The 10,535-nt window shown below is 43.7% G+C and overlaps 1 protein-coding gene across 2 annotated transcripts in view; it reads right to left on the bottom strand.

Annotated features, from left to right (window-relative positions):
- LOC139381413 (L-threonine ammonia-lyase-like) overlaps positions 1–10,535 on the bottom strand; it is an 11,058-nt gene continuing 523 nt past the window's right edge. Inside the window, exons 1-11 of one of the 2 annotated variants that reach the window (XM_071124915.1) lie at positions 10,202–10,535; positions 6,712–7,072; positions 6,317–6,433; positions 5,955–6,196; positions 5,666–5,831; positions 5,393–5,495; positions 5,159–5,234; positions 3,785–3,910; positions 3,413–3,580; positions 1,183–1,240; positions 1–605 (exon numbers count right to left, since the gene is read on the bottom strand). The exon at positions 10,202–10,535 is cut by the window's right edge and continues 523 nt beyond it. In XM_071124915.1, the coding sequence (XP_070981016.1) occupies positions 507–605; positions 1,183–1,240; positions 3,413–3,580; positions 3,785–3,910; positions 5,159–5,234; positions 5,393–5,495; positions 5,666–5,831; positions 5,955–6,196; positions 6,317–6,433; positions 6,712–7,072; positions 10,202–10,535 (1,850 nt within the window). In that variant the 3' untranslated portion in view covers positions 1–506. The remainder of the gene's footprint in view (positions 606–1,182; positions 1,241–3,412; positions 3,581–3,784; positions 3,911–5,158; positions 5,235–5,392; positions 5,496–5,665; positions 5,832–5,954; positions 6,197–6,316; positions 6,434–6,711; positions 7,073–10,201) is intronic. The other variant, XM_071124916.1, reaches the window with a different exon arrangement.

Raw genomic sequence — 10,535 nt, 5'->3', positions numbered from 1 at the left:
TTGAATACGTCATCATCATCAACTTTTATTTCCAGAACATAATGCTTTTAATTGTCACTACCACTGTTATGTTAGGATCAGCTGGGCTTAATCATTGTCTGGGAAACTGGCCCAAAAGTACCCCCTGAGCTCCCTAATAACAGAAGTATGAGGTGAAAGTATTGTTTTCTCATCAGAGCAGCATATGCAGTAAATCCCATATATTCCTGTATTTAAGTTTATCTCCCTGTATAATCTCTACTAAACAAAAGGCTTTTTTTATACTCAATGATACTCAAAAGCAATTGCAATTCGGTAGTTTTGCAACAAAAAAAGTTCAATGCATGTGTTATGTGTGAGTTTGCATATACATTCACAATGTTTCTGTTTCATTGTCTGTTTAATTGTGTGTGTGTGTGTGTGTGTGTGTCTGCAAGTGATGTGCATGTGTGCATGCGCGTGCATGCTTTGTCCGTGTGTGTGCGTGTTCAGAGAGAGAGCCGTGACGAGGCCGTGACGTGTGTTGATCACCGGTCCAGCCAGCGTAGTGTGGGATAGCGCTCAGACAGTGTCCTGCGGAGCTGAGTGCTCTGTGTCTTATCTCTGGTCTCCACCACACACTCCACCTGTGAGCACACAACACATATTTAATCATAATCATCTCTCACTGCCACACACACACACACACACAGTCTGTGAAATGTAAATGAATGATCTCTAAGATTATTACACATTGACCCACACGTTTAGAACATACCACTGTTACGTGGTTGTAGCATGGTGCAACAAGCTCCCAACACACTCAATGCATCTGAAGTCCCTGTCGATTCCAGCCTGTCTCCTTTCTATCACTAGACTTAACCCAGTACATGGTAGTAACATAATATTGTACCTTCCCATAATATACCTTGTACATAACTTGTTTTACAGCTGCCAACTTTACAGTCAGTTAAAGTCACACATCTGGAACTTCTAAATCATGCTTGCCATTAGTAGGCAACATCTCAATCAGAGTCATAAACCACTTCCAAATCAATCACATATTGACACTGTCTAGCACCACTGGTCCAAGAATCCACCACACACATCTCACACTACCCTGCACTACCAACACAGCGGCAACACGAGCCAGGGTTTCCACGGCAACGACAGTGTGAAAAGCAGCGGAGTGGATTTTGGGGGAAGAGGGTAAGGCTGTTGTACCAGGGCCTTGAAGAGATCGCCTCTGTCATTGTGTCTACGGTGGCAAACATCCAACAACCTGATGGAGAGGGAGAGAGAGAGAGTGAGGTAGAGAGAGAAAGAAGATGAAAAGAAGCATTACTGAGAGGTGACAGATGTACAGTGCCTTGCAAAAGAATTCATCCCCCTTGGCATTGTTCCTATTTTGTTGCATTACAACCTGTAATTTAAATAGATTTGGATGTGGATTTCATGAAATGGACATACACAAAATAGTCCAAATTGGTGAAGTGAAAATGAAAAAATTACTTGTTTCAAAGAATTGTAAACAATAAAAAACAGAAAAGTGGTGTGTGCATATGTATTCACCCCCTTTGCTATGAAGCCCTTAAATAAGATCTGGTGCAACCAATTACCTTCAGAAGTCACATAATTAGTTAAATAAAGTCCACCTATGTGCAATCTAAGTGTCACATGATCTGTCACATGATCTCAGTATATTTACACCTGTTCTGAAAGGCCCCAGAGTCTGCAACACCACTAAGCAAGGGGCACCATGAAGACCAAGGAGCTCTCCAAACAGGTCAGGGACAAAGTTGTGGAGAAGCACAGATCAGGGTTGGGTTATAAAAAAATATCCAAAACTTTGAACATCCCACGGAGCACCATTAAATCCATTATTAAAAAATGGAAAGAATATGGCACCACAACAAACCTGCCAAGAGAGGGCCACCCGCCAAAATTCATGGACCAGGCAAGGAAGCCATTAATCAGAGAGGCAACAAAGAGACCAAAGATAACCCTGAAGGAGCTGCAAAGCTCCACAGTGGAGATTGGAGTATCTGTCCATAGAACCACTTTAAGCAGTACACTCCACAGAGCTGGGCTTTATGGAAGAGTGGCCAGAAAGCCATTGCTTAAAGAAAAAAATTGGTGTTGAACAAAAGGCATGTGGGAAGGTAACACATGGAAGAAGGTACTCTGATCAGATGAGTCTAAAATGTAGCTTTTTGGCCATCAAGGAAAACACTATGTCTGGCGCAAACCCAACATCTCTCATCACCCTGAGAACACCATCCCCACAGTGAAGCATGGTGGTGGCAGAATCATGCTGTGGGGATGTTTTTCATCGGCAGGGACTGGGAAACTGGTCAGAATTGAAGGAATGATGGATGGCGCTAAATACAATGAAAGTCTTGAGGGAAACATGTTTCAGTCTTCCAGAGTTTTGAGACTGGGATGGAGGTTCACCTTCCAGCAGGACAATGACCCTAAGCATACTGCTAAACCAACACTCAAGTGGTTTAAGGGGAAACATTTAAATGTCTTGGAATAGCCTAGTCAAAGGCCAGACCTCAATCCAATTGAGAATCTGTGGTATGACTTAAAGATTGCTGTACACCAGCGGAACCCATCCAACTTGATGGAGCTGGAGCAGTTTTCCCTTGAAGAATGGGCAAAATACCAGTGGCTATATGTGCCAAGCTTATAGAGACATACTGCAGGAGACTTGCAGCTGTAATTGCTGCAAAAGGTGACTCTACAAAGTATTGACTTTAGTGGGGGTGAGTTGTTATGCACGCTCAAGTTTTCTTTTTTTGGGTCTTATTTCTTGTTTGTATCACAAGAAAAAATATTTTGCATCTTCAAAGTGGTAGGCATGTTGTGTAAATCAAATGATACAACCCCCCCCAAAAGAAATGTTATTTCCAGGTTGTAAGGCAACAAAATAGGAAAAAATCCAGGGGGTGAATACTTTCGCAAGCCACTGTAAACAGACAGAACGAGAGAAAGAAAAAGTGGATGAGGAGAAAGAGAGGAGCAGACTTCATTCACATTGTTCTTGTTATCAGAGGATTTGTCTGTCCAGACTGAACATCCTGCCAGGTAAAGCCTCCTCCTGTCCTGTGGCTTATTCTGATGCGATCGGATGTGGGGAGAACAGGGTCACGGGGCCAGATTTGGCACAGAGGCATTACCGTCACTGAGAGAGTGTGAGTGATCTAACTATACGCACCATAATCTAACTATACACACTTATCTCCATCCATATGCAGCACAGATATCAGAACTTAGGTGATTAATAAGGTCTGGTAGTACTGGGTTATGGTCAGTCTGTCTGACCATATACTCTGACGTGTGTGTGTGTGTTTCAGAGAAATAGGGAGTAATCAACCGCTTATACACTGGTGTATTTATATTCAGATGTATAGTTCATAACTATCTGTTCTCATGTTAGTGTTTAACTCACTTGATGTCCTCTCGGGCCAGGATGTCCAGTAGCTTGGCCATGTCCCCTGGAAAGTCTGCCAACTGCACCGTAAACTTGTTGACCCGGTCGTCCAGAACCAGGGCTCGGTCAACACACTGTCTGATCAGGTCGAACTCCATGTTAGCACTGCTGACCAACACAGCTACCCTGCAGCGGGCAGACAAGGACATAGATGGAGACTCAATTCATCGGGAATATCAATAGGAAACCTTTTTGACACTATGGGTGAATCCTAATTTCTTTAAGTTGAATGTTCATTTAGTCATGCATTGATGTCAATTGAAGGCTAAGGGTTAGGATTTACTCATATGTTTTGATACAGTAACCCACACTAGCCGTGCGTTAACCCACCTTTTGCCCTTCAGCTCTGGTAGTTGACCAGCCAAGATGGCCGCAAGTCCCATGGCTCCCTCTGTGTCCACCGTGGAGTGTTCAAACTCCTGGAACCTTAGCATGGCTACCAGAGAGTCCTCCTCTCTGTTGAGAAGAGTAAAAGGTCAGGTATACTCAGAGAGAGAGAACAACAATAACACCACAACAACAGCAGTGCTAAATGGCAATGATTGAGACACTTTACTGCACTCTGGGCTCTAATTTGCGACCATCTTGATCCCATATGATCCTAAATATTTAGCTGTAGAAGAAAAATATTCACCCAGATAATACATTGAATGGCAAAATGATATTGGTGTCATTAGGAGCAACAAGTTAAGTTGTTACATTTGTATCATATATTGCGTATACTTTCACCTCACCTGTGAGATTGAAGAGGGAATTCAGCAACTTTTAAAAGTGCTTCTTTATTACAAAAAGTTAAACAAACATTGACCCTTAGATTTGATCAAGGTTTTACAGACATAAAAATAAAGGGGACTTTTATATATTTCAAAATGGCCGCCTATTGGTCAGATTATTGCAAATAATCACGTCATATTTTGTGTTGTATTCCCATTGTGGTTGGTCCCTGAACGCATAGGAGAACATTTAGCAATAGAAAAGAAGGAGGCTTTTGTATATCTGCAAAAGGCTAAGGCAGAGACGCATTTTTGCTTTTAGCACTCTGTTTGCTCCTCAATTCATGCACCTTGGTTGGAGAGGCAGGTAACCCGGCAGTGTTCACTTCTCTTTGCACCTCACCTGTGAGTACCATGGTTGCACCTTTACAATGCATAGAACTGCTAGTCTTTTGCCCAAACTGTTCAAAATGTAAGACCGGAGCTAACATCTTTCCTTTCCATCGCGGATTCGCAATTCACATTTGATCATTTCAGAAACCATGTTGCGGGCCGCTAACTTGTTTGATAACAAGCAAATGTCCAGTCACGTTACCTAGCTGCCTAACAACCTGGTAACTTGTCCAGTAAGAAGGCACTGGAAGGAAGGAAATGGGCTCCTCCAGGAGATATGGATTCATATAGGCCTAGGGCTCTATTCAATCTGTATCGCTGAAGCGAATGCAGTCTCCGCCACTGTGGGAACATCGTCTTTAATTGTCAATCACGCAACAACGCTGAACCTCCGTGATACGCATTTAATAGAGCCCCTGGTGCTCCTTAGTACTGTCTGGTGCTTCTAACCTTGGGAGCATCAGTGCTAACAATATAGAGCCATGGCAACAATCACAGCACTGGGGAACAGAGGGGTGTCTATGTCCAGACATGTAGAATACTATGACGATGGCAAATGTGTGGTGAGATACCCTCCTCTTCCATAGAGATGTAGTACCTGACAGAGATGACTTTATCCACAAATGTCTTAGCCAGCTGGAAGGTGTGGGTCCCCATTGAGTGCTCAAATAGGTCTGGGGATAGAGAGTGGGTTATAGGCGTTGAGTTCAGTGAGTACAGCGCCATGACAATCTATTTAAGAAAAAGGAAGAAAACGTACAGAGAGAAAAACATATCACAGGGGGTAGAGGTATGGGTTCAGATAGCCTACAGGGGTACAAGTGCACAGTACCTCCATAAAGCTTCTTGTTTGGGGTGCTGTATAGTTCTCTAGTCACCGGGCTGCCTGTTTTGAGGGACTGTAGTAGCAACGGGAATCCTTCTGGTTCAACTCCCTGTCAAAGAGAACAATGGTACATAAATCCCAATATTATTTTGCCGATTTAGTGGACATTCAGTGCGATGCTAAGTATGATGGGGATCCACATTTTGGAGAGCATGTTTGCAACTTACTCACTACGACAATAGTACACTAAACAAATATTCAGAGTTAGGAAACACTTACTATGACAGTGATGCGCGAGTTGAGGTGTTTGATGGCGGCTGCTGTGCCAACCAGTAGACTACACTGCCCACCAGCGGGCACAATGACTGCATCTAGTTTGGGCACCTGCTCATAGATCTCCATGCCTACTGTGCCCAGTCCTGCCAAGTACACAGCACTATCATCCCTGAGCGAGAGACAGAGAGAGAAATACAGTGTTACCATGTGCCCATGTGTTAGTGTCACATTGCCATCAGTGCATGTTATAAAACAAAGGAGAGCTATGGGAATGGCTCCCAGGGTGACTTACTCTTCCAGGTAAAGGTATCCGTTCTCCTTGGCCAGGTGGCGGGCGTGGTTCAGGGAGTCCCTGGCCGTGCTGCCGTAGGAGATTACCATGGCGCCGTAGTCACGGTACATCCTGAGGTGGGGCTGGGCACAGCTGGCTGGCATGATGACAAACACTGGGATCCTCAACTCCACCGCATGGTGGGCCACGGCCATGGAGAAGCTACAGTCTGTAGCCACAATCACCCCCTTCTTCTGCTGCTCCTGTGGAGGGGGAGTTGGCTAACTGTTAAAGTAATTAGTATTTGTTAAGCTTGTTAGCTACTTGTTAGCTTGGACTTTTCCCCAGCTGGAATGCATAGAGAGATGCATTGTGGTGCATACCTGGCTGAGGGAGGTGAGCATGTAGAGAACGCCTCTTTCTTTCACTGAGCCTGTGTAGTGGAGGTGTTCCTTCTTCAGGAAGATCTCCATGCCGTACTGTTTGGACAGTCTGGAGTACTGGAAACACAAACAAGCACGATGCGAGTCAGCTTCCGCATATGAAGCAGGGTTCATCATCTACAGTTATTACTCTTTGGGGAAAAAAGGTACTACTTAGAAGAAACGGAGGGTTCTTCGCCTGTCCCTCATCCAAGAATCCTTTAAAAACCCTTTGGTGAAAAGGCTTTAACTGGACACAAAAGGGTTCTCCTACAGACGAGGGACATCCAAAGAACCCTTTATGGTTCTAGCTGGTACATTTTTTTGTGAGAGTGTATAGAAGGCTCTGAACATACCATGCAGGGGGTCTTCTGCATCCTCATCTGGATTTTGAAGGCTGCAGCACTGATGTCATCGAAGCGGAGGTATTCAGGCTTGGGTGGTGTGATTGCTTTGCTCTCGCTGCCTCTCTTCTTGTTAGTCTTGGGCGGGTCCATCAGCTGGATCTCAGGGACCCCCACCACCTTGGTCTCCTTGGTCTTGACTTCCCCATTGAGGCACTCCTCCTCCTCAATACCAAAGTCCTTCAGGCGCTCTGGGTGGATGAGGGTGGGCCGCACGCCCGCAACCCCGTTACAAACGGGGGCGTCCTTGTTGCAGGTAGTCTTGGAAGAGGTGGAGCAGCCCTGTTTAGTTGACCCAAGACGCTGCGCCTCGCTGGGGGAGAAAGGAAGATCAACAGGGCTTGGAATTACTCTGTAATGATGGATACAGCTCTTACACATGTATTTCAGGTCAAAGGTCTCAGCAATGGACTAGAGTGATGAGAGGGAGCAGGAGGAGAGAATTGCTAATAGGCTGGGTGGAGTTTTCAGGAGTAAGATTTGACCATGTGTGTGAACAAGTGGGGAATAGATTAGCCACTGCTTTACAAAGTCTGGGAGTGATGGCAGTAACCTTGTGCTCTGTACAATAGGAGATAATTCACAGAGATCTTCCCATGTCCAGGTACAACTGGCTGTCCCTGATGACAACGGAAATAGCTGTAGGTTTTTATGTTGTTGTCTGTTTGGATGGTACAGAGGGGAAGGGAATGGTTGGATTTAATTTAGTCACCTATCATGTTCTCAGAGTTTCACCTCTGCTTGATTTATTTGATCTCTGATTAAACAATGACTCATTTGAATCATTTCAATGCAGTCTTTTAGGGGCATGCAGTAATTAAACGTAACACGCTTTGAATAAAGTTAAATGAGAGAGACGCTTATTATCAGTGATAGTTTGACTAAATCCTGTAACTCAATAACAACTTGGTAGAGCATTTAGTTGGATTGTTGTTAAACGTAGTACTTAATGTCCAAATATTTCCATAATTGTCAATGGGATTGATAATATAGTTAATTCAACATTTGCATTATTGTGGTAATTAGGATACATAGTTACAGTTGAAGTCGGAAGTTTACACACACCTTTTTCACAATTCCTGACATTTAATCCAAGTACAAATGTTCTGTCTTAGGTCAGTTAGGATCACCACTTGATTTTAAACATGTGAAATGTCAGAATAATAGTAGAGAGAATTGCTCTAAATAAATAGCATTTATTTCAGCTTTTATTTCTTTCATCACTTTCACAGTGGGTCAGAAGTTTACATACACTCAATTAGTATTTGGTAGCATTGCCTTTAAATTGTTTAACAAACATTAGCCTTCCACAAGCTTCCCACAATAAGTTGGGTGAATGTTTGCCCATTCCTCCTGACAGAGCTGGTGTAACTGAGTCAGGTTTGTAGGCCTCCTTGCTCGCACATGCTTTTTCAGTTCTGCCCACATATTTTCTACAGGATTGAGGTCAGGGCTTTGTGATGGCCACTCCCAATATCTTGCCTTTGTTGTCCTTAAGCCATTTTGCCACAACTTTGGAAGTATACTTGGGGTCATTGTCCATTCAGAAGATCCATTTGGACCAAGCTTAAACTTCCTGACTGATGTCTTGAGATGTTGCATCAATATATCCACATTATTTTCCGTCCTCATGATGCCATCTATTTTGTGAAGTGCACCAGTCCTTCCTGCAGCAAAGCACCCCCACAGCATGATGCTGCCACCCCCGTGCTTCATGGTTAGGATGGTGTTCTTCGGCTTGCAAGCCTCCCCCTTTTCCTCCAAACATAACGATGGCCATTATAGCCTAATAGTTCTATTTTTGTTTCATCAGACTAGAAGACATTTCTCCAAAAAGTACAATCTTTGTCCCCATGTGCAGTTGCAAACTGATTTTTTAGATTTTTTGCACCAAAGTACGTTCATCTCTAGGAGACAGAACGAGTCTCCTTCCTGAGCGGTATGACGGCTGCGTGGTCCCATGGTGTTTATACTTGCATACTATTGTTTGTACAGATGAACGTGGTACCTTCAGGCGTTTGGAAATTGCTGCCAAAGGATGAACCTGACTTGTGGAGGTCTACAATTATTTTTCTGAGGTCTTGGCTGATTTCTTTTGATTTTCCAATGATGTCAAGCAAAGAGGCACTGCGTTTGAAGGTAGGCCTTGAAATACATCCATAGGTACACCTCCAATTGACTCAAATTATGTCAATTAGCCTGTCAGAAGCTTCTAAAGCCATGACATCATTTTCTGGAATTTTCCAAGCTGTTTAAATGCACAGTCAAATTAGTGTATGTAACCTTCTGACCCACTGGAATTGTGATACAGTGAATTATAAGTGAAATAATCTGTCTGTAAACAATTGTTGGAAAAATTACTTGTGTCATGCACAAAGTAGCTGTCCTAACCGACTTGCCAAAACTATAGTTTGTTAACAAGACATGTGTGGAGTGGTTGAAAAACAAGTTTTAATGACTCCAACCTAAGTGTATGTAAACTTCCGACTTCAACTGTATATTATCAGCAATCAGGTCATTCAGAATTAAGGCTCTATTTATAAAGACATACAGGGATTAGATAAGATCGGGGATTAGATTCACCTACTAACATTGCCTTATAAACATTCATAACAACTACATGTAGTATTCATTAAATTGAATTTAAATAACCTAATGCATTCACATACATGCTATTGTATGATATATTATGTTTTGGGGAGACTCCTTTTCAAAAGTCAAATAGTTTTGCTCACATTATATGCACTACTGAAATGGATAGACTGTATGTCATGATTCAAACCAGCTGTTCAAATATAACTTCAGTTTAAGTTTCCATTGTGTATACACCACAGGAGGTTGGTGGCACCTTAATTAAGGAGGACGGGCTCGTGGTAATGGCTGGACCGGAATAGTATCAAATATCTCAAACACATGGTTTCCATGTGTTTGATGCCATTCCATTTAATCCATTCCAGACATTATTATGACCCATCCTCCCCTCAGCAGCCTCCACTGGTATACACATGGGCAGAAATTCCAAGAGCTAAGTCATAGCAACGACGTCAAGATACAAACAGCACTAGCACATAAAACCACAAGGTGGAGTTACTCTGTTGACGTTCTATTTCCCTAATATCCAATGTATTTGGCTCTGTTTCCTGTTTCACAACCAGTCGTTCTATTAATATCGTCTACTCAGCCATAAGAGCTGCTTTACCCTTTCACCCCATTCCCCAGTTAACCCTCTGACACTAATGTCCATCTACACCATTTGCCTCTTTAATCCTTCACACTTTCTCTCAGTAATGCCACCTCTCCGTCTCCTTTCTACTGTCTCAGAATGTGGAAGACCCCAAGCTTCTCTCTGTCTTTCGCTCTCTCCTTTATCGCTCTCTCTCTCTCTCTCTCTCTCTCTCTCTCTCTCTATCTTTAGGTCCTTCCCTGTGTCCAGTCTGTTTACCTGGGGAGGAAGAAGAGGATGAAGGATAGAACCAGGCGGAGGAGGAGGCATATCAGAACGTGGAAGGCTGGCAAGAGAAATCTGTTCCCCGGGTCTGGAGAGGGTATCACAGGGGCAGGGACATGGCTAAGGGGGGCCTTGGCTACTACTGTGGACCTGGGGAGAGCAGGGGAGGAAGCTCGAGGTGGTGGAGGTGCTGTTTCAGGTGGAGGAGGAGGACAACAGGGATTGGAGATGGCGTTAAATTTGGGGACAGGAAGGGGTTTACTGGTGGCTCTAGAGGACTTGGTAGATATCCTTGCACGAGGAGAAGGAAGATGGTGGAGACTGGAGG

This window comes from Oncorhynchus clarkii, chromosome 23, assembly GCF_045791955.1.
Source record: "Oncorhynchus clarkii lewisi isolate Uvic-CL-2024 chromosome 23, UVic_Ocla_1.0, whole genome shotgun sequence".
NCBI classification, from domain to species: domain Eukaryota; kingdom Metazoa; phylum Chordata; class Actinopteri; order Salmoniformes; family Salmonidae; genus Oncorhynchus; species Oncorhynchus clarkii.
This window is presented reverse-complemented; position numbering and strand designations above follow the sequence as displayed.